General features: G+C 53.2%; 2 protein-coding genes across 2 annotated transcripts; both read left to right on the top strand.

The window, feature by feature from the left end:
* Positions 1 to 337: 337 nt before the first annotated feature.
* On the top strand, positions 338 to 1,874 carry LOC149361817 (uncharacterized). The gene has a single exon (XM_089572835.1). It carries the CDS (start codon positions 764 to 766, stop codon positions 1,871 to 1,873), a length of 1,110 nt encoding a protein of 369 aa, XP_089428961.1. The 5' UTR covers positions 338 to 763; the 3' UTR covers position 1,874.
* A 17-nt stretch (positions 1,875 to 1,891) lies between these two features.
* Positions 1,892 to 3,381, top strand: LOC149361816 (uncharacterized). Its single transcript, XM_089572836.1, has one exon. The coding sequence runs from the start codon at positions 2,217 to 2,219 to the stop codon at positions 3,243 to 3,245; it is 1,029 nt and encodes a 342-aa protein (XP_089428962.1). The 5' UTR covers positions 1,892 to 2,216; the 3' UTR covers positions 3,246 to 3,381.
* The last annotated feature ends 20,156 nt before the right edge of the window (positions 3,382 to 23,537 follow it).

Here is a 23,537-nt window from a genome sequence, read left to right as displayed (position 1 = left end):
AAGGAAGGGAGGAACGCCACCACCCGTTCGGCGCGATGCCTTGCCCTTTGAACGCAGCGCTTCTCCCCCGGGCCCCTGTGCGCCTGCGCGGCTTTGCTTCGATGCGCGAAGCCCCTAAGAGATCACGTATGACAACGAAGTGTATCGTGGCATTTATGTGCTTTTTGCACGCGTTATTAGGAATCGGAAATTATAATTCCGTGCATTATCAAACGCACAGCGACTGATATCTTGATAAACATTCAGAAGGCATTGGCAGCAGTTATTTTTTGTGACTCCTTTGGAGACCAACCGGCGCTTGCATGCCGGTCGCGTAGGAGGGCTTAGAGAGTCTCGTTAAATCTTGTTAAGTTTCGTACGGTGCCCGGATGCCGTTACGCTGCCCGTCGAGCCAGCGGATCATCGAGCTTTTCCTGTCCAGGCGGGCCCCCGGATCCAGCGTCCCGGAGGTCCTGCCTGCCGTCCTGCTGCCCGGCGCCGCGCTCCTGCCGTGGTGACCCGGGCCCCGTCGCGATGGAGAGACCCTGCCCTGCAGTGCGCCCCACATAGGCGCAATGCTTTTTGTTTACTGTGCCGGAACCTGTTCCGGCCGATCGCCTCATCGACCTGCTCGAGGAGGTGCTCGGAGTCGGGGGGGCTGACATATTTGCAGCACCTTGGTGGTTTACGTTCACTGGCGGCCGTGGCTTCCATAGCGCAGGCAGCGAAAATGGTGGCGTTGGGCTCGCTGCTCATCGCCGGAAAGGAGGTGCCACTTTAGCAGATGGGGGTTCCAGTGGTGCACGTGACGGTTTTCCATCTCCCCCCGTGCGTCAGCGACGAGGACTTCGCCGCGGCGTTCCAACCGTACGGGAAGGTGCGCGACATCACCGAGGTCGCCTTCCAGTCCAGGAACCGCATCGGGAACGGGACGCGCCTGGTGAAGCTCGAGATGACCCGGGCTCCGCCGAACTTCCTGACGGTGGCCGGTGTTCGAGCCATGATTCAATACCGAGGCATGAAACGCGTCTGTTCCCGGTGCGGCGCCGAGGGCCACTTCGGCGCTACGTGTAAGGCGGTGCGCTGCGGCCGGTGCGGCGCGTACGGACACATCGGCGCCAACTGCAAGCCGGTATGCAAGAGGTGCGGAGGCGACCACCCGTTCTCCGACTGCGTCGTGCCGCGGTCCTACGCGGCGGCCGCGGCTGCTGCGGCAGCCAGACCTTCCCAGGAGCCTGGTGTGCAACCCGGGCCGAAGGCGACACCTGAGGGGGTTGGCGCCGGTTCGAGCGGCGCGGCACAGGAGGCGGCGGCGAGCCCTCTCGAGGGGGCTGACGTGCGGGACGACGCCGCAACCAAGCCCGATGACGACCAGGCGGGCACGGAGACGGCGGGCACCTCGTCCGGCCAATCCGCGACGGAGCTGTCCACGGGCAACTCTGATGTTGCGGAATCGACCTCGTCCCAGTCTGACGACTCGCAGAGCGAGTCCTCTTTTGTGGAACCTCCGAGTTTGGAGGTTTCGCTGCTTGACGCGCCCACGGCGGCGCAGCACGAGGGCACGGGCACGGACACCACGTCGCCTGGCTCGCCCTCCCCCAGTGACGCCCTGCACACACCCGTGAAGGACGCCCCGAGCAGCGACGGCTCAAGCGAGTCGCGACCGAAGCCGCCGCACATCCCGGTCGCCCTGCCGCCGCAGGGCCCGTGCGTAGCTAAGTTGGTGCGGGGGGCGCGCAAGGCTCTCGAGCTCGACGACCCCAAGCGCCAGCTCTCCTCGTCGTCGGACGGCGGCGCGACCTGCTCTTCGGCCACCCAGGCGCCGAAGAAGAAACCGAGGACGGCAGACGACGACGGCGACGGCGTCCACATGGACGTCGAGGGAAACGAATAGCTTTCGCCATGGCGCCGCCTCGCCGGACTTCAGGCCCTATCGGGCCTTTTCCTCCTCCCCTCCCTGCTCGGCGGCCGCCCGAGCGCCGTTCTTTCGACGCTCTACGGCGCCGTTATCTTTTCGGCGCGCTGGCTCCGTCGGCGCGTTTGGCGAACGATGGACGGTGTTTGTGCGGTGGAGTGTGTTGGTGCGTGTGTGACTGTGTGTTGCTGCCGCAGCCGCGCGCATCGGCCGGACCTTTCCACCGCGCAACCATTAGCACCGCTTGGCATCGTCGTCCCGCCACCGCGGGGCCGCCAGCCAGGACGCCAGCAGGGACCCGGGACGCCTCCCAAGCGCCTCGATGCCCCCCCAGCGGCGGTGTATCAACGCACTCGCAGACTCAATCCGCAGAACTGTACTGCGAGTCCGTCAGCGTTTTGTTATGTTTACTTGTTTCGTTGTTTATTTTTGTTACATTGCTTCCTTTATTTTCATGATGGCTGTTTTTCGTTTCGCCTCCTTTAACGCGCAGGGTTTTCGCTCTCCCGATAAGCAACGGGAGGTGCTTCACCTTGCGCGTTCGTACCAAATTGATGTTTTGTTTTTGCAGGAGTGTAATTTTCGCACCCCTGCAGACGTTATTTCTTTCCGTTCACGCTTTCATGTCGATGCTTTCTTTTCCTTGACGGACTCACGGTCTTGCGGTGTGGGAGTTGTTTTCCTCACGCCGGCTTTCCGCGCAGGTGCGCATTGTACCTTTGGTTACGATGGTCGAGTACTGGTGGTGGACATTTTCCTCGACGGGCGGAGGACTCGCTTTGTAAACCTATACGCGCCCGTCACGCGATCTCTGACAGGCGAGTTTTTCCGCTCTCTTACATCCCACCTGCTTGAATCCGTGTCATATGTCCTGCTGGGGGATTTTAATTGCGTCCAAGACTCGTGGCGTGACATTCAGGGCCCCGGTCAAGGTGCATCCAATTATTACGCCAAAGAGCTAGGCAAACTGGTTCGCCAGCTGCACCTTACGGACGCGTGGGTCGAACTGCACGGGAACCTTTTCGTGGCCACACGTGCTAGGGGCCGTAGCGCCAGTCGAATCGACCGGGTGTACCTACCTCCAGCCCTCGTGCCGCAACTAATATCCTGCGAGGTAGTGCCATTTCCACCAGGCGCCCGAGCACTCAGCGACCACTTACCTGTCGCGGTATCCTTGAGGTGCGCTTCGGGCCGAATTACGACCTTCTCTACTTGGAGAATGGACGTCTCGCTCTTGGTGGACGACCAGAGCATTCGCGACATCCGTGCAGATTTGGTGGACTCTGTTGCCCTCTTTGAGTTCAGTCCCTTGATTTGGGACGCCCTGAAAACACGATGGCGAGAAGTTTGATGTGCTCTTTGATGTGCTTCTTTGATGTGCTCGGGGACTTCCTCACGCATTTGGTGAACGCTTTCCTCGCGGAAGGAGCTAAGCCACCGTATTTCGGTGCGGGCCGAATCGTGTTGATACCAAAGCAGGGAACGACGTCGTCATGCCCGGCGGCGTGGCGGCCGATAACCCTGCTCAATACTGACTACAAACTGGTCGCCTCGATTCTCGTCGCTCTCTTGCGTCTTCTTTTGCCAAACCTCGTTAGCCCCTTCCAGGCTTGCGCTGTTCCTGGCCGTTCGGTCTTTGCGTCGCTCAGGCTCACGCGCGATGTGTTCGCATACGCACACGCGAAAGGGACTAGCGGGGTTTTTGTTTCCTTAGACCAAGCTAAGGCCTTTGATAGAGTAGAGCATCGCTACTTATACTCCGTTTTGCGGTGCTTTGGGCTGCCTGCCAGCTTCATTGAGCGCATCAAATCGTTGTACTCGGGCCTCACGGCCGAACTCTTGGTGAACGGGTCAGTCACCGCTCCTTTCCCCGTAACACGTGGCGTGCGCCAGGGATGCCCTCTTTCTCCAGCTCTGTTCGTCCTGTCTTTGGACCCCCTGCTGCGCAGCGTCGCCTCCAACGAACGCATCCGCGGCTTTCCATTGACAGGACAGGAAACAATCGTCGTCTCGGCCTATGCCGACGATATTTCAATCTTCGTCCGAGACGCCCGGAGTTTTGAGGCCTTCCTGGCCGTATTTACTACTTACGCGGCGCTGTCTGGTGCCGAGCTCAACGCCAGCAAGAGCAGGGCGCTTCGTTTTGGGACCTTCAGCGATCCCCTCCCGGTGCCCATTCCTTTCGTGGACGGGGTCCGAGTACTACGAGTCCTTTTTGAGCACAGCGGTGTGTCGTCCCGGACATGGGATGAAGTTGTTGCGCGCACGACGAGCGCGCTAAGGATGGCAGCGCAGTTCGGCTTCTCCATGGAGGCCAGGGTGAGCGTCATCAAGGGCCGCGCGTGCGCCTTTGCCCACTATGTGGCCCGCGTAGCAGTGATGCCGCGTCGTACGGCGGGTCGGCTCGCGTCCCTTGTGGGCGCCTTTGTCTGGGACGGTGGCACGGCGCAGGTCGCTCGACGCCTTTGCCAGCTGCCGCCTTCTAGAGGAGGACTCGGGCTGCCCTGTGAAGCCACCATGGCGCGTGCGCTCAGCGCCAAGCTCGTAACCACGCTGGTGGAGAGCGAAGCATATCTTGGGCGTTCGCTCATCTTTTATTGGATGAGCACAGTGCGGCGCTTCTTCACCACTGAGCGCCATATAGGTCCACAGGCCGAGAGGCCTCTGCGCTTCTATAGAATGGCTGCTGGTTTTAAGCAGTCTGTTTGTACTGACTTGCCAGGAGTCGACCTGACTGAGACGCCCGCGTCTCGGCTGAGCGAGATGATCGCGTGCGTGCGCCGTGGCGCCGACGACCAGCGGCGCACCGCGGTACGCAAGTGGCGCACGTGGTGCACAAGTCGTCTCCCTCCGCAGGTTCGCGACTTTGAGTGGAGGAGGAGATGGAGAGTCCTCCCCACGCGCGAACGCCTCTTATCATGGGGCCTTGTGCCCAACGCCCAGTGCGCGCAATGTGGAGCGCGAGAGACAGCGCGACACACTTTCTTTGAGTGCCGTGTTGCCCGGATAATGTGGTGGCAGGTGTATCGGATGTTTTCAGTTCGTGCCGGGCCAGGTATCCGGCAACCACGGGATTATTTTGGCAAACTAGTGTTTATGTCCGCTATGTTTGTTTTGTGGCGTCGCCGCTGTCTGGCCGAAGCCCGGCGTCAACCGGCGATGGCTATGTACCCCGCGTTGCAGAGCCTGCGTCTCCTCATCTGGCAATACCTGTCTGAAAGGCTTGCAGCGGATGGGGAGGCGCGGTTTCTGCGACGGTGGCACACACGCTTCTTTGTCGTGCACGAAGGTCGGCTGGTTATGCCGGCGCTGCGGTATTAGCCGGGCTGACCCCCCCCCCCCCCTCTCTTTACCGACTATGCTGGTTTGTTCGAGGATGGTGGTGTATAATTTTGAAAGGGCCAATCACCCTGAGAAAGATCCTTGCCCCCCCCCCCCCCCCCCGTGCGTCGTTGCTACGGGAGGCTGATTCTTCTTTGTCCAGTGTTCGTTCTATGCACTATAGGCTGTGTAAGAAAGAGAGTTGGGGTTTGCTGCCCCAGCGGCTAGCGCCGACGAAGGAGACGAAGAAGATAGATGACTAAGCTGACGAAGCTCGGGTGCGCGCTTGCGAACGCCGGCCTGCTGAGAAGCACTGCTGGGACAAGGACTGTGGCCGTCCACACTACCTGTGCAAGTCCCCACATTACACTTGGTGGATGTGCTGCTTGCTCTTCTCCTGGAGCTACGCCACGATGCCCAGGCTACCAGGCTCTACCACGACATCTGAAACTTCGGCCCAACCTGTCCCCACCGCTGTCATATGTTCCGGTGCCGTCCGTCAGCGCGACCCTGCGATCTTCAGCGGCACTGACGACACCGATGTAGAAGATTGGCTGGCCTCTTACGAACGCGTGAGTGCTTACAACAAATGGGATGACGTCGTTAAGCTCACTAATGTCATCTTCTACTTGACCGATGTCGCCAATTTGTGGTTCCGCAACCACGAAGCGGATTTTACTACCTGGGCGGCTCTAAAAACCAGCCTGACTGACGTCTTCGGCCGCCCCGCTGTCCGAAAACTTCGTGCTGAACAACGGTTGCGCAGTCGTGCCCAGCAGAACGGCGAGAACTTCACGAGCTATATCGAGGACGTCGTTGATTTGTGTAAGCGGCTAAATCCATCTATGAGCGAGGCTGACAAAATCCGACACATTCTGAAAGGGATTGAGGACGATGCGTTTCAAATGTTGTTGTCTAAAGATCCCCAAACCGTCTCCGACGTGGTGTCTTTGTGTCAGAGCTACGACGAGCTCCGCAAACGGCGACATGTCACCCGCCGTACCACTTGCTCGGACGACACCATTTCGAGCTTGGCAGCAGGCAGTCCTGCCCACGATCAGCCGACACTTCTTCAGCGCAAGCAGTTTGTGCGGGAGGAGGTGGCTCGTCAATTATCGCTGGTTACCTGCCAACCCGCTCCAACGCCATCGCTGTCGCCTTCTATTCAGCGTGTTATCCAGGAGCAGGTAGCTGAGGTCCTGCCGCCTGCCAATCCACCCCCTCTGGTCACTGCACCGCTGACATATGCGGAAGCAGTCGCCCGGCGACGACCTCAGCCGGTTATGCCTACTTTTGCGCCACCTGTCAACGTATACCCTCAGCAGCAGCTCGCCCCTGCGCTGCCACTCACTCACCATCCTCTGCCTCGCACCGGTCCCCGCCCTGTGAATCCGTGGCGCACCCCAGATAACCGCCCGATTTGCTATGCCTGCGGTCTCGCTGGCCATGTGGCCCGCTGGTGCCGCACGCGCGGATCCCGTCCTTACGACTGCGGGCGCCCACCGACGTACGACGTTCCGTTGCCTTCCGTTCCTGTCACTTCTCCTCTACCTCCTCAGAATCCCTCTCCGTCTCGCTCCGACTCCTACACCAGAAGCCATCGGTCGCCGTCTCCTCGACGCCGTTCGCTCTCTCCTATGCGCCGCCGGTCACCACCCCTCCAAACGGAAAACTAGGCGCCGCAGTTCCGGAGGCAAGAACTGCGCCGTCAACGACTGTCTCAAGCCCTATCACCGCTCCCATGAATGTTATTGAAGTGATCGTTGAAGGTGTTACTGTTGACGCGCTTATTGACACTGGTGCTGCCGTGTCCATCATTAGTCGCAACTTGTGCCGCAAACTAAAAAAAGTGATGACGCCGCTTTCTGACCTTTCGCTTCGCACCGCCAGTGCCGACCCCATTCGCCCTCTCGCAGCGTGCACTGCCCGCCTCGTCATCCAAGGCCTCTCATACACCATTGAGTTCTTCGTTCTCGCCCGCTCCTCTCATGACATCATCCTCGGGTGGGACTCTCTGTCCGCGCACCACGCCATCATCGACTGTGCACGTGCTGAAATTGATTTGTCGCCGCTGTGTGATGCTCTTGTGGACGCCTCCCCTGTTACCGCCGCGCCTATTCTCGCCGCTGACGACGTCGACGTACCAGCTTTCTCTTCTGTTTTCGTGCCGCTGACTTGTGCTGCCCTCTCTGACGCTACTGTCCTTTATTCACCCTGTCCTCTTTGTGCGCACCGCAAATCTGTCATGCTCCCTCATGCCGTGCTCACTCTTTCTGGTGGTTGTGCCGCCCTGTACGTCGCAAACCCGTTGCCATTCCCCACCACTTTACTTCGGGGAGAATCGCTTGGCATGGTTGATGTGATCGATCTCGACGACGCTTCTCCTGTCCTTGATGACCCTGACGCCCATGACATCAACGCCTTCACTCCTCCCACCGACGTCGCCGACCCGTCCTCCACGGATATGTTTTCCCATTCTGTCGATGCCGCTCTACCACCTCACCAACGCGCCCAGCTAATCGCTTTGCTGCAGCGCTTCCGCGCGTCCTTCGACTCTCCTCAAGCACCGTTGGGTCGTGCAACAGCGGTTCGCCACCATATCGACACTGGCACCCATGGACCCTTGCGTCAACGCCCCTACCGCGTCTCCTCCGCCGAGCGCCGCATCACTGATTACCAGGTGAACGACATGCTACATCGCGGCGTGATCCAGCCCTCTCACAGCCCGTGGGCTTCTCCGGTCGTGCTCGTCAAGAAAAAGGACGGCTCCATTAGATTCTGCGTCGACTACCGCCGGCTAAACAAAATTACTCGGAAGGACGTCTACCCCCTGCCTCGTATAGATGACGCGCTGGATTGCCTGCAGGGAGCGGAATACTTTTCTTCGTTGGATCTGCGCTCTGGGTACTGGCAGGTGCCGATGGCCGACGTCGATCGCCCGAAAACAGCTTTCATCACGCCTGATGGGCTGTATGAATTTAATGTGATGCCCTTCGGTCTGTGCAACGCGCCTGCCACTTTTGAGCGTATGATGGACAACATCCTCCGTGGACTTAAATGGCAGACATGCCTCTGCTACTTGGACGACGTTGTCATCTTCTCCAAGAATTTTCCGTCTCATCTTTTCCGCCTCGAGAGTGTTCTTCGCTGTCTCAGTGATGCTGGCCTGCAGCTGAACTTGAAAAAGTGTCGTTTTGGCGCCCGTCAGCTGACTATTCTAGGCCACGTCGTCTCCAAGGATGGTGTACTCCCGGACCCTGCCAAGCTCCGCGCAGTTGCTGATTTCCCGAACCCCGCGTCCCTGAAAGAACTGAGAAGCTTTGTTGGACTTTGCTCCTACTTTCGCCGGTTCATCAAGAATTTTGCTGCCGTTATCGCCCCGCTGACGCAACTTCTCGCTGGTAGCCACGACTTGTCGGCTTGGTCCCCTGCATGCGACGAAGCTCCTCACTTCTCCTCCGATCTTGCGCCATTTCGACCCTTCCGCGCCTACAGAACTCCACACGGACGCCAGCGGCATTTGTCTCGGTGCTGTTCTAGCTCAGCGAAAACCTGGTTTCAATGAGTACGTCGTTGCTTACGCCAGCCGTACACTCACAAAAGCAGAGACTAATTATTCTGTCACAGAGAAAGAATGTTTGGCTATTATTTGGGCGATCACAAAATTTCGTCCTTACTTATATGGGCGCCCGTTCGATGTTATTACCGATCACCATGCCCTTTGCTGGCTGTCTTCACTCAAAGATCCATCTGGCCGCCTCGCTCGTTGGGCTCTGCGTTTACAAGATTACGACATTCGGGTCATTTATCGTTCCGGTCGTAAACACTCCGACGCCGACGCTCTCTCGCGCTCCACTCTGACCTCTGAGCCTGACCCACCATCTATTTCCGGCCTCGCACCTTCTCTTGACAACGTTGATATGGCTTCTGAGCAGCGCAAGGATCCTTGGATCACTTCTCTTCTGGATTTCCTAGCCAACCGCTCAGCGCGCCTCCCTTCTAGAGCGCTCCGACGTCAAGCCCATCACTTTGCCTTACGCGACCAGCTGCTGTACCGTCGGAACTACCTCCCCGATGGTCGCAAATGGCTGCTCGTGATTCCAAGGCATCTCCGCTCCGCCATTTGTGCCAGTTATCATGACGACCCACAATGCGCTCATGCCGGTCTGCTGAAAACTTTTACCAGCCTACGCCTTCGGTATTATTGGCGGGGCATGTACCGTTTTGTCCGCCAATACGTACGCTCTTGCCTGGAATGCCAGCGTCGCAAGAACCCGCCACCGCACTCACCTGCTCCTCTGCAACCTTTACCGTGTCCCGCCCGGCCATTCGACCGTGTTGGAATTGACCTTTATGGCCCTCTTCCCATCACTGCCGCCGGGCACCGCTGGATCATCGTCGCCATTGATCATCTCACGCGCTATGCCGAAACTGCCCCGTTGCCAGCTGCGACTGCCTCTGATGTAGCCGGTTTCATACTTCAGCACATCATTCTTCGTCACGGTGCGCCTCAGGAATTGCTCAGCGACCAGGGTCGCGTCTTCTTATCCGGCGTCGTGGAAGCCCTCCTTCGGGAGTGTCATATCGTTCACCGCACGACGTCTTCGTACCATCCGCAGACGAACGGCATGACCGAGCGCTTTAACCGGACCCTCGGCGACATGATGGCCAAGTACATTTCTGCCGATCACTCAGACTGGGACCGCGTTCTACCTTTCGTTACATACGCCTACAACTCTGCAACGCAAGCCACTACTGGTTTTTCCCCGTATTTTCTCCTGTACGGACGCGAGCCTTCCTACATCATGGACACCGTACTTCCTTACCGCCCCGATTCGTCCGAATTTACAACCGTTTCTCAGGCCGCTGCGCATGCCGAAGAATGCCGCCAACTCGCCCGTTCTTTTACTTCACACGACCAGCACCGTCAGAAAAGCTCCCGCGCCGCTTCTCCCGGTCTGCCGCCGCCCTATCTTCCTGAATCCTTGGTTTGGCTTTGGGTGCCCTCCTCCAGCCCAGGACAGTCTACAAAACTGCTGAGCAAATACCAGGGCCCCTATCGCGTTGTTCAGCAGACATCGCCAGTTAACTATCTCGTGGAGCCCCTCTCGCCTTCGTCTGACCATCGCCGCCGCGGCCGTGAAATTGTGCACTTAGACCGCCTGAAGCCTTACTACGACCCAGCTATCGTCTCGTGCCCTTAGGCCGCCAGGATGGCGATTTTCAGCTGTAATTTGTGATATGTACGGTGTGTTAAAATAAGGTCATGGTGTTTCTGGGTGGCCACCCACTTTGTATCCATTTGTTTTGCCCTCAGTCATGAGTGTGTTTCCAATGTTTTGTTTGTTGGCACTGTTGAAGAGAGAGAGAGAGAGAAAACTTTATTTACAGAGGAATTCGGGGCACGCCCCAGGGTCCCCGCACGACCCCACTGCACTCAAGTGTTTATGTTCCGAAGGTCCATAACACTGGCAGCACGGCCGGTGGCGATGGTCTGCACGGCCGGGTCCTCCGAGCGCAGCAGGGTCTCCCAGTCCTCCCAGGTCTTGAGGTTCTCTAGGTCCCGCGGGGGAGGGTTCGCCGGGCAGAGGGAAATGATGTGGAGGGAAGAGGCGACGGGTTCTGGGCATAGAGTGTATGCCGGAGTGGGGAAGGAGGGATGATAATGGGCTAGGGTAAGGGGTGAAGGGAGTGTGTGTGTCTGTAGTCTGCGCCAGAGTGTTGCGTGTTTGTTATCCAGGGAGGGGTGGGGCGGGGGGTAGAGCTGGCGTAAGGCTCTGTGCGCCTGGGTCAGCTCACTGAATGAGTGCATGCGCTCCTTCGTGAATCCCCGATCAGAGGCCACCTGAGCCCGGTTTAAAGAACCTCGGGCTAAAAGGTTGGCGGCCTTGTTTCCGGGATTCCCGGAGTGCGCGGGCACCCATATCAGCTCCACTTGGCGGGGCGGGGGGGCATCGGGCGAGTTCAGTATGCCAAAAGCAGGGACATGGACTCGGCCTCGAGCAAAATTTAGAATCGCGGTTTTAGAATCGCTTAAAATGTACCGAGCTTCCGTGCGGGTTATAGCAACGGCAATGGCGGCTTCCTCTGCAGCCTCTGGGGACGTGTCTGGAGGGAGAGGTAGTGTGAGGAGGGCGGATAAAGAGGAGTCCACCACAGCTGCTGTCGCTTCATCACCTGTGCAGGCAGCGTCCACCCACACGGCGTCCGGCTGGGGGCCGTACGCTCGATGGAGTGCCTTCGCACGGGCTCTGCGGCGCTGCTCATTGTGGGACGGGTGCATATTCCTCGGGAGCGGCCTTATGAGGAGCTCTCGGTGAAGGGATCGTGGGATGGCGAGGAGGGTTGGGTCGTTGGCCGGTATTTTGATTCCGAGGGTGTCCAGGATATACCGACCTGTGGAGTTTGTGTGAGCCTGATGTATTGGGCTTGTCGGTGGGCCTCCACCAGTTCCCCGATCGTATTGTGGAGGCCCAGGCCTAGTAATCTGTCTGTGGGTGTGTTGAGGGGAAGGTGAAGTGCTACCTTGAATGCCTTGCGAATCAAAGCATCCAAAGCGTTTATGTCATGTTTGGATAGGTGTAAGTATGGGGTAGTGTACAGCACACAGCTGAGGACAAAGGCATGAATGAGGCGACATAGGTCGCCCTCCTTCATGCCTCTATGACGTCCCGAAACCCTGCGGATGAGGTGCGATATCGCGCCTACAACCTGCTTGAGTTTCTTGAGGGTGGTGGTGTTTTTGCCATCGTTCTGGATGTGCAGGCCCAATACACGGAGGGTTCCAACCTCAGGTACCGGGTAACCATTCAGTTCAATGGCAATGGGGGAGCGGGGGCAGCTGTGGTTCTTAGGCCGGATGAGGAAGAGTTCGGACTTCTCTGGGGAGCAAGACAGTCCGATGGTCCGTGCGTAATTTTGGGTGAGGGTGGCTGTTGAATAAACTTCCCTTTTATTCAGAGCCCGGATGACTGGAATTCAGTGCCCGGATGAGTGGATTTCAGTGCCCGGATGATGGCTCTCGGTCTCGGCGTGACTTCACAACACTGCCGACAACGGGGGCTAAAAGCATTTCATGCTTAAAAAGGGGTGCAATATCCATCTCTTGCAGGGAGAAAATGGCTGAGGCTTAGCTAAGGTTAAGCCTAGTCAGATGCGAAGCATATTGGCGGCTAGGTTTGGTAATACATGGCTTTCCTTGGTTGAATACTTGGTCATTTGAATACAACCACTAGAAGCCTTCCTCGTGTGGGAAGACAACGGCATGGCTACAGCGGAACGCCGACTAACCCCGAGACGCGCGTTGGGTGAGCGCCTGGATTGCCACGGAAGCCGCGTCTGCCTGCCCGGTGGAGCGAGCGTTTCACCCACACCGAGTGTGAACGCGCGTTCACACTCGGTGTAGGTGAAACGCGTTCAAAATGCGCGGGAATGCCGCTCGAGGACATCCCGGCGTCTGTGCGATGGCATCGTTCTCCCTCTCCCAGCGCGTGTCGGCGATCTGTCGTGACCTCATGTGTCACGCGGTATGTCACGTGGTGTGACGTCACTGTACCACGTGGTCTGCACGGCGTGCAACCACAGCGACGGCGCGAGGTGGACCCCCGTCTTTCTCTGTCGTGACGTCATGTGTCACGTGGTATGTCACGTGGTGTGACGTCACTGTACCACGTGGTCTGCACGGCGTGCAACCACAGCGACGGCGCGAGGTGGACCCCCGTCTTCCTCTGTGGTGACGTCATGTCACGTGGTATGTCACGTGGTGTGACGTCACTGTACCACGTGGTCTGCACGGCGTGCAACCACAGCGACGGCGCGAGGTGGACCCCCGTCTTCCTCTGTCGTGACGTCATGTGTCACGTGGTATGTCACGTGGTGTGACGTCACTGTACCACGTGGTGTGCACGGCGCGTAACCACGGCGAAGGGCTGTAGTGTAGCTCTAGTAATATGCTTCGCATAAAAAAACTGCCTCTCCCGTAATCGAGAGTAGAGTAACCATGAAATGTTTACGGGCATAATGCGAAGCGCACGCGGACACGACGATACGCAGGCCTGAGAAGAATATATATGCAGCGCGTTCGAAATTGTCCGAAGTGCGTAGAGGCGAAAGCGTTTTCAGCACCACTTTGCGTATGTGACACTGGTGATGTTACCACTGGATTACGTCACACATAATTCATAACGAAGTAATGAAAAATTACTGATTAGTGTGTAATGACTGATTAATGACTAAATACTAATAAACTGCTCATTATAACGCTTAAGCTTCGCCTTTAGGAGTGGAACGCGACAGCGTTTTGTAGCGCTGCCAGGCAGTCCGCGGAACGCCACCACCCGTTCGGCGTGATGCCTCGTCCTTTGAACGCGACGCTTTTTGAGGAAAGGAAATGGCGCAGTAATTCTCTGTCATCTCGGTGGACACCCGAACCGCACCATACAGGAAGGGAGGAACGTCACCACCCGTTCGGCGTGACGTCACCACACTGCCGACAACGGGAGCTAAAAGCATTTCATGCTTAAAAAATTGGTTAACAAAGGAGATACCACTCTCGGTGGACGCCTCAACCACGGCTACGACCCGGACGCCATGGCCTGGTCCGAGGTTCCTTCAACTCCAACGCCTGAGAGCCCGGATTCTGCGCCCATTGAGAACTTGAGGCTCCTCAAACTAGTGGAACGCCGCTCCCGCAAGCGGAACGCTGCCTCCAAGAAAGCGGACGCCACGTCGGCCGGCCGCTCAACACGGCACAACGCTGCTGCGCGCGCTGCAACACTTCACGGTGGGGCTCAATCTAAGACCCGATCCTCCTGGAAATCAAAGCCGCTTCCGCACACCGTTACCGTATACAGGGTGTTTCACGTAACTTGAACCAAGGTTTTTAAAAAAGTCGTAAACCGCAGCCCGCTGAAACCAACGATCAATTTGTTCGCCAGCAAGTGGCGCTCCTCAAAATATTTTTATTGCGCTTACATAGTTAATTAACTAAAATTAGTTATCCAAATTTTCAAATATTCATTTCAGTGCCAATACCGTTACGTCAGGTTGTAGAGCAGGTTTATTCTAAAGAGCGGTCTGCGCGCCTTCGAAGCAATGTTAGCTGCGCTACTGTTCAGCTTCCTCCGGCTAAGATCTTCCCAATTTCCTTTCCGTATCCCAATTGTTTCTTTCGCGTCGAATAATAAAGGGGAGGTTGAAAGCCACGGCTTTAGCATGCTCATTAAGCATTTGGAAGTACAGAATTACGTTAGGGCATGATATTGACGCACGGGAGGCTTCAAGGTACTTCAAAGATTACATAAGAAACTTAGTAAAAACAAAACTTCAACAGTATGTTCCTGAGTAGCGACAGTATTAACTTTTTGTCAAAATTTCAGTTTTCAAGAATCTGTCGGCGTCAACAGTCTGGCGAGGTTATGTGTGTATATTCCATCCGCCAGAAGCCTTACTCCGCGAACAAAGAGAAAAAAGCGGCGATAGGTGACTGGTTCAAGGAAGCCCGGCAAGCGTGGTGTCGATTTCTTTAGAAGCACTTACATGCATTTGCATTCTTCGAACAGTGTCACTCACAGAGCACATCTCATGTACTCTACTAGGTAAACACGGCTTGAAAACAGTGCTTGTAGCAAGCCTCTGGAAGTCAGGCCACTGCTGTTGTGGTTTGAAGACATATGCCATCATCTGGACCGGGTGGCTATGATTTGGGAGAAAAATCTCCAGACGCGCCATTAGTGATTGTGGCGCATAAGTGCCATGTCTACAAACGATGGCCTGGTTTTTTTATCTCAAGCATGTGTACATAAACTTAACTTTTGATTTCGGAAGGGTGGTTCTGAACCATATACCAACCCTTCGAGACGCTTATGCGTATGGGAAACGTTTATTATTTGTACACAGAACTAATTTTACACACTTATTCTGCACTACGACACCAAACCCAAATTAATTACCACTAGTTTTCTCACTTGTACACCTCCAAACGAAACAAAACACACAAAAGCACACCTCAAGAATTCCTGGCACTAATTTAAAAACATGAGCGCTGCGCTGCATTATAAAGTTAGGGCTCACAAATGAGATTTACATTAGAAACGGAGCAATAAAAGATAAAAGAGAGCTTGCGGAACGCGACAATAGGAGCTCAAAGTGCGGTACTTTTACATCTGTATGTTACGCCATCTAGGTCACCCCGACAGAAATAAGAAAATAAGTGCCATTTAAACTGATTCCTTCAGCGCCCACAACAGACTACACTTGACAAGTGCAATGACACTTAAATTGCAACCTGACACTTAAGCTTCAGAAGAACAGCATCATATAGGGTTTTGAACGGTCCCCATGCACGCCCGGATAATAGGTAATGAGAGAGCTGATGTATGTGCTAGTTGCGCTTTCAGCTAATAGTCGGTGAAGCAAACATGCCCAATAAAAATTGTACGCCGTCAGTACGCAAATGTGAACGTCAGTACATTTGATACAGTGCGAATACTCACTACACTCAGTACAGTTATTATTCTACGAATAGCAGTCACGCGGTGCCCAATAACGATTCACTTGTAGGATGGGGTTGTGGCTGAGCAGAACCTAGGTCGCTTTGCAACGTTCAGCAAAGGTGCAGGCCAAGCGTTCGGGCTGCGAGCGAGCGTCACACCTCAGGATCGTCGTCTTCTTTCACTACTACAGTTCACCACAGTGAGCGAGCACGGCTGCTACACTACACACTGAAGATATTTTATGCCGTTTTCACTTCACACACGCACGCCTTCCAAATAGCTTGAAGCCCTTTTGACAAGATAAATGCACATGTGGAAGCTGTGGGGATCGGGTCAGGGTAATCAGTGCTCTCAATTTTCGAAAAAGCTCGAAGGTAAATGAAAGCGCTTTTCAAACTTCCAATATAAAATATTACCATTTGACCATAGTTTACTTCTAGAAGAACAGGCCCTCTCTAGGCTCGGGATGTTTTCAAGTCCAGTTATACAAACATTCTAAATAAATTGTAACATTTTTTAACCTCTTCAGAAACGTAAGATATCGGACAATGAGCAATCTAACCCAGTGGCTTTCCCCTTTATTTTGCCAAGAAATAGACGGTAAAACAAACAGAAAAAGTACTTCCTGAATCCAAGAACGGATATACAATGGGACACAGAGGTCCCTATGGCTGGCAACAGGCTGGTAAAAATACGAAACCTCGCAACGTCTTCCTCCTTTCTCGTGCTTTGAGTTTAACTCTTGCCAACCCATGCGCGATAATATGACAAATCTAGCGCGTACCTGCGCCGTTAAGCAGCAATCCACGAAACAAAACCACCACTGCTACAACTAAAGAATAGTGAAAATTGGGGACATTTATATACCGCTTGTACCTCGAGGGGTTAAACTTTTAAAATAAAAAAGCCGATTTTTTAAAACACGTTTTGCGCGTGACAGCAACGTGTGCTTCTGCACCAAATAAGCTGAGCGAACCCCACGCCAAAACTCGGTCTTTTACTGCCCGTTCACAAAACAAGGTTGGAAAGAAAGACGAAGATGATAGAATCTGAGGCAGCAGCAACTACGACGACGACGTCTGTACAGGCTGCACAGATTTCGGAAGCTCAAGGGTATCGGGTCACCATCAGGGATAAAGGTCCGGAGCTCCTCAGCACCATAAGTGCGCTAAGCGGCATATCATCGCCTGCCTCTTCGTGGCACCGCGACGCTGAAGCCGAAAGTGGGCCACAGCAGGCCGTCACAAGAGGCCACGAACCAGCAGCACCAGCCTTTGCGTCCCTGCTGGAGCCGCCATTTGAACTTACAGAAAGTACGTGTGGAATCGGGCAGCAACAAACTGTGGCCGCATTCGCCAACTCAACAGTCCTAAAATGTCCACGGGAGCAGCTGCAGTGATGCCGAAAAAGACATCATCTCTGACCTTAGGCAATCTCGGTTGTGACGATCGTCCTTACATCGCAGGTGCGACAGGGGGAGGGAAGGCTCCCAAGACAACCAATACTTTCGCATACCAGCTTCCGGCTTCGTGTGCTCCTGCTACAAAAACCGTACCTCCGAATTCTTTTCATAACCATCGAGGCACGACTGGCCATTACCTCAGCCAGCCTCCTGCACTTGTGCGCCACATGCCGATAGTGAAGATGCTAGATGCGCAAGACCGAGCCCCCGCATCAGGCCCCTTTTGTCCCGAGGCTGCTGAGTCGGTGGTGGTAGCACTCCTCGTTCTGGCCGTTGCAGTGTCAGCTATGCTGGCTGTCATTACGGTGATTTTGACAAAGCCACTTCCGCTCGATGCGAACGCCACCGACAAGACCGCAGAACAAACGCATTTAATCGAATTAAACCGGCCTATGAACTCTGAGTTACAGACGCAGCTTAAAATATTGACATCGACCTTGCAGGCGACGAGCGCTAACTACCGCATGCAGTGAAACTTGGTGGAGTGGTCCGATTTAGTGTCGTGATGCGCTTCTTGGCTTCGATTAGACAGATGCCTCTGCCGTTGTGCAGCATGGGGCACCTTAGTCTGGCGCGCACTCCCGGACCTGCCGGTGTCACGTCAAAGCAATTCAAACGTACAGACTCAATTGAACCAAGTGAAACATGTGCAGTGCTCAATAGGATCAAGAACAGTAGCCATAAAACGTCACTTCTCGAAGCTTGTTTAGCGGCGGCACATGCCGGTACAGTATGCTTAAAAGTTTTCTGTATGCTTAAAAGTGAGTGTGGGACCTTGCACGACCAAGGAAGGCAGTCGAAGGGCGCCTAGACTCTCAGTATCAATGCGAATAAGTGCCCTGAACTGGCGAATGAGCATCACTCTTGAGGTTCTTGTTCGGCAGTAGGATTGCGGATATTGCCCGTGAAAAATAACACTATCAATAAACAATACTGATCAAAAGAACTTGTCCAGAGCACATTATCTGTTCATACACACAATATACTGTATTACAGCAGCGTGTAAACGGTCTTATACTCCATAGTATCCCCATGTATGCATATAACGCATGTGCTAAGAGGTTTTGCATTTTATGTGATTGACTAATTAAACCTTCCCGCAAATCTACATAGCTATGTGTCGGGGTTTATTTTCGTGACAAAAGCAAGAAATGTTCCTGTGTCTTGACAGGAGTGTTTACTATGTTCATCTTTGCAGCCCTTTACCATGATGGAGTGGCTGCTGAAAGGACGACCGCAAGCGCAAAGTGGGGTGGCTTCAAAGCAATTGAGTGAGACCTCCAATGGCAAACACGTTTTTTTTCTTGTCTCTCTTTGATCCACAAAGAACATTTTTTTAGGATTTTCTTCACATGTCATCTCCTTACTTCAGAACGTGCTTTTTTCCTCTACAACTTATAGACCGTTTACAGCGCGCAGTTCTTCCGTTTGAGACCAGATGGCGCCACGGGTGCGCTCGGAACACGGCGTCATTACTTGCCTCGTAAGTCGCCGGCGTGTATGCCGCGACGCAGCAGTGGAAATGTTTAAACAGAAAATACATGCTCTGTTGTGGATTACAAGAAGTGCGACAAACAGTTAAAGGGGCAGGATGCGATCGTTTGCGAGCTTCAAGGAACCGAAATGCACAAGGACGTACTGCCCCTGTTCGCGCCCGTTGGACATCCCTTTCCGAACGGGCGAACGCAACACACACGTTCGCCAACGCTAGACAGTGAATATAGAAGGGAAGGTCTCGATCTTGGAAAATCTGCGAGGTTAAGTGCGCAACATAGCCGCATGAACAAGCTGTCCCGCCACCGAAACGTCATAAAAAAAAACTACCTACGCTCCTATACCGCTAGTGCATATTGTGCAGTGCATAGCCGTGCGAGCGGACAACGCTTACCGTCAGTTCGTGTATTACACACCGTCTTGGTGCTACTGTTGAACTTCGCTCCAAGTAGCGCGGTTTTTGTGGACCACAATCGGAATAAAGCATTTGTGTTACGGCTGCTGTGCTCTGCGGTTGTCACTTCCTCGCGGTCCATGCGAGACAGTCACTAGAAGTGACTCCGGCTGATTACTTACAACCAGAGAGACCTCGAGCATTTTCATGTCCGCATATCGAGCATGGAGGGTTCCACAATTTTATACTATGTGAGGCTGACATAATTGTGAACTTCGTGTAGTGAACGCTCTGCCATGCGCGCGTTATAACAATTATATCGCGGAATCCTTGTAAACGATTGCATGCAAACTTGTGAAGGCTGCTTGATGCGTGGTACTGCTTACATGATTGGGTAACATTTGTTTGTTTATTTTTGTCGCCTTCCTTTATTTAGCAATCCAACAGAAAATATTTTAGGCTTCCTAAGCACGTTTAACAAGTTGTAAACAAATGAGTACGATGTGCAATATGTGAGCGTTTTAGAGCTGTCGCCCGCATGCCTGTACACAATACGACAACGACCTGCGCAGCCGCAGGGTCATTAAACCTTGCTGTTTTAGATAATAAAAATAAAACCAAATATTAAGCAAACCCTTCCGTGGCATTCAGGCGATCCACCCGTTGCCTCGAACAGGCGGAGAGCTCAGCGGCTCTTCGCGACATGAAGCCCGATCACGTTTTCACGCCTAAAGGGGTCAAAATGGGGTTTTCAGATGTCCTTCGAAGCTTCGCACCAACCACAGTGTCGTCTTCTCACTCCTTTACAACCGTATCAGCCGAAACACTGCCTGTCGGAACCGAAACATCAGACGCAGCAGCCGTCGCGACGAGGCGCGCGCCGAGCGGTCAGGAGGCGAGTAATGGCGGCGTGATCACGTGATCAAAGATGGCAGCCCCCATGATACGCCGCTGTAAAGCGTCTATAGTGCGGGCAAGCAGTGCTTCGTGCTTAAAGTTTAAAGAAAACAGATTGCATAAAAACCGTCAGTAATCTACGACTAATCGCTTTGGTAGGTGCGCTGCCTAAAAGACATTTGCCTGGCAAAGCAACAGTTTGATCAATAAATCAATCATGCCGTCGAAAAGGACACTGGATTAGTGTTGACGATATGTGCATCTCAAACGTGCGTGCTCCATAATGAGTAAGCGGGCGGTGTAGTGCAAAAGCACTATTCCGATGGGTGAACCCCGAGAAAGGTTTAAGGGCGGTCTGTTCATACAGAAAAAAAGTTATCTGTATTGGTGCTAGCGTAGCTCCTGTCTTGCGTCAGATTTTTTTAGCGAAGTTTGACGACACACTTCTAGGCTCTCTCCTTGATAAACGAGTGTGCAAAGTTTTTAGATATGTTGACGATTTCGTGATAATCTTAAATCTTTCACCGACTGACTCCTTCCATGAGTTTGTAGAAAATGTCTTAGAAGATTTTAAAGATTGCTCGAGCTCTCTTTCTTTTACCTTTGAACACCCGCTGACCAGTCGATTCGTTTTTTAGAACTTCAACTAACCTTTAGTGACGACGGCCATGTATGCTGGTGTTTTTTACTTAGGAGTAAGAAGACTTTGTTACCGTACTCGTCTGCACACTCAAAAGTCGTCAAGGGAGGGATTGCCATAAGCTGTTTTCGCAATGCTCTGCAGAAGAGTTGCCACCACAGCATGATGTCAGGTTTCGATAACCAGGTTAAGCGTTTTCAAGAGGCCGGTTTTCCAGAACCGCTTTTGAATGCTGTGGCAGAGCCGTTCCTGCAAGGAATTAAGAGTCGTGACGAAAAGGTGGCTGACCCTACTGAGGCTGAAAGAAGAAAATTTGAGGTGATGCTTTATGTGCATGGGGCTTCCCATAACATCAAAAAAGTTGCTGCAAGACAAGCTGATAATGTTGTCTTTTCTGCTCCTTGCAAACTTTCAAGCCTTTGTTCACGTGTCTCCCGCGGTAGAACTAGACCCCCAGTTTTTTCGACGCGGCATCAAAACTGCTATGTGCCTTGTGCGACACGGGTGGATTATAAGATTCCGCTGACATGCGAAAAAGTTTACATCGGCCAAACTGGTCGGTGTATAAATGAAAGGCTACGAGAGCACCATAACTCTCTGACTCCGGCTGACGGAGCAAACTTGCCTCGCCATTGCCGCGATTGCGGGTGCTACCCGTTGTTTTCTAATGTCACTTTTCTCGGTGGAGGCTAGGTTAAGGTTGAGCAGGAAATCCTCGAAGCACTTCACATCAGTAATCAACAAGGAGATAACTGAATTAGCACGGCGTCTATCATGATGATGCAGAAGGAAATAGGTTACCTGTCCTGTTGACACTGCAGCTTGACTATATTACGAGCATCGCGGTTTTTTGTGCTGGTTTTGCGTTGCCATTGAGCGGCGCATGCTCTGTTAGGTTTCCTGGGAGACTTGCTGTTTTTCATTAAATCACGGTTTATAGTCCAGTCGTTCTGTGTGCCTCGTCTATCCTTTGTCCTCGTCTTTTTGGCTGGTTTTTTCATAAGTATGTACCAACTAACCAAGGTTTCAACTCTCCCGAGAAAGATCTTGCAATGTTTGTGGGTTTATGCCAAGTTAAACCAACAAGTAAAAATAAATCAAATAATTTTTTGTGTGGCTGGGATTACAACCCGTGACGGCGCGACCTCATCGCCACTGTGCGAGAGCACTTCGCTATAACTACGTGTACCTTTAACATGGTATTCATTAACACTGCTGATCATACGTTACATTTATATCAGCTATTTACAGAGGTTTTAGTAAACGCCACAGAAAACATTCGAAAATACTGAGCAACAGAGCAGCTGAACACGCCTCGTGTTAAACTGCCCCACACTCTTGCGCTGAGCATTGCATATCGTTTTTCATCAACTGATACTAGTATGAAGTATATATTCACGCTTTGAGCAATGTTGCGGTAGTGAGAGAGAGATGCGCGCTGCATGTGTTGGCGTGGATAACCCGATGGCAGAACCAAGGCACTAGAGCAATACGCGTTGCCGTTGGCAACACTGCTCCAGAAACGCGCCTCTGGAGCGTAGGCCGCCAGTGCACTTTGGCATTGATGATGAAAAAGTTGAAGACGCCCCCTCGGTCGACCATGGCTTCCTCTATCTAAACCGATTCTCCTCTACTTCGGGGGTAAATGCCAAGCGATATGCCCTGGAACCAGTGTGCGATTATGTTAACGGCTATATATTTAGATTAGGTAGAATGTGAATTCACTGCATTTTCTTTCACGTTTTTTTGTTTCCACAAAGTCTAGTCCCAGGCACAAAATTATCCTAATACTCCACTCCTTTTAGATGAGTGCGTATGTATCCGCTATGTACCCTGGCCAATCAATGCTCCGTTGTGTGTATGTCTCAGGACATAATCATGATTAATGGCTCCGTAGGTAAGTGCACGAACCAGTCGCATTTTCAGGCACGTCGCGGTGGTGTCCCCCTAAAAAAAACTGCGTTTTCGCACAATATTTCGTGCTTAGCGATGCTAAACCACCGGCCAGTTTTTTGCACTTCGCCAGTATTAAACTGCAGCTGTGGCTATGGATGCAGTTTGTTTTTAAACATTCACAGTGATTCGAATTCCCGGTAACACCATGGAACAGCGCAGCTAAAGGGTAAAAATGCTCATCAAAAGGCTCAATATGTTGGTTTTGGTCAGCGTTTGTAAGCACGACGCAGAGAGGCGGGACTGCATCAAGTGAGCACCAGCGAACGTCACTTGCAGGTAGCGACAGAAAAGCTCAGAAAAAAAGGAGGAATTTTGAAGAAAAAAAAATTTGTTTTTCGCAAGGCATGCAAGGTTGAAATAAAAATAACCCGGCCCTGTCATTTATGCCGCTCAGCATGGAAGGAACGATAAGCAGCTGTGTGAAAAAAGAATGCTAGGGTTTTAACGCCGTTAAACCGAGTTATGACGTGCGAAATAACTTGGTTTCGAATTCGCTTAGCTCTTGGCTAGACATTGCCTTGCATTATCTTCAAGACAAATTTTTTTAAACATATGTACCACATGATGTTCTCTTGGCCACACCGTACCCAAGCCGTTTCACGTCAAAAGGTCGAAGTTCAAGAGACCGAGGTCGAGGCTACAGTGGCCAATCGGCTTTAGTACTATGGATCAGTTACGAAATCATTACAGGTTTAACCACAAGATCATGCTCACTTGACAGTTCATAAGAGAGGCTTGAACTAATGAGGCGCGAAGTACTGGATCACCTGCATACTCCCATTGGGCCTTTTGCTTTCCGCTCTAAAGGAGCCAGAGCCAAGGCGTTATCAGAAACGCCATGGTTCTATTCTGAATCAGCAGGCTGCTGCACGTGGTGAAAATTTTAAAACGATGGTTTTTAACCTGCTTGTATTCCTTCGCGGATAAAAATATCCCCTTCCTCAAAAAAAAAAGGGAGAAAGGTTGCATTGCCATATTGGGCTGGA

This window comes from Amblyomma mixtum, chromosome 2 (assembly GCF_055824585.1).
Source record: "Amblyomma mixtum isolate Tamu chromosome 2, ASM5582458v1, whole genome shotgun sequence".
NCBI lineage: Eukaryota > Metazoa > Arthropoda > Arachnida > Ixodida > Ixodidae > Amblyomma > Amblyomma mixtum.
The sequence above is the reverse complement of the archived record's forward strand: the minus strand, read 5'-3'. Positions and strand labels throughout refer to the sequence as shown.

Coding starts and splice junctions, on each gene's coding strand:
- LOC149361817 (XM_089572835.1), top strand. CDS start 764: ATGGGGGTTCCAGTGGTGCACGTGACGGTTTTCCATCTCCCCCCGTGC.
- LOC149361816 (XM_089572836.1), top strand. CDS start 2,217: ATGCCCCCCCAGCGGCGGTGTATCAACGCACTCGCAGACTCAATCCGC.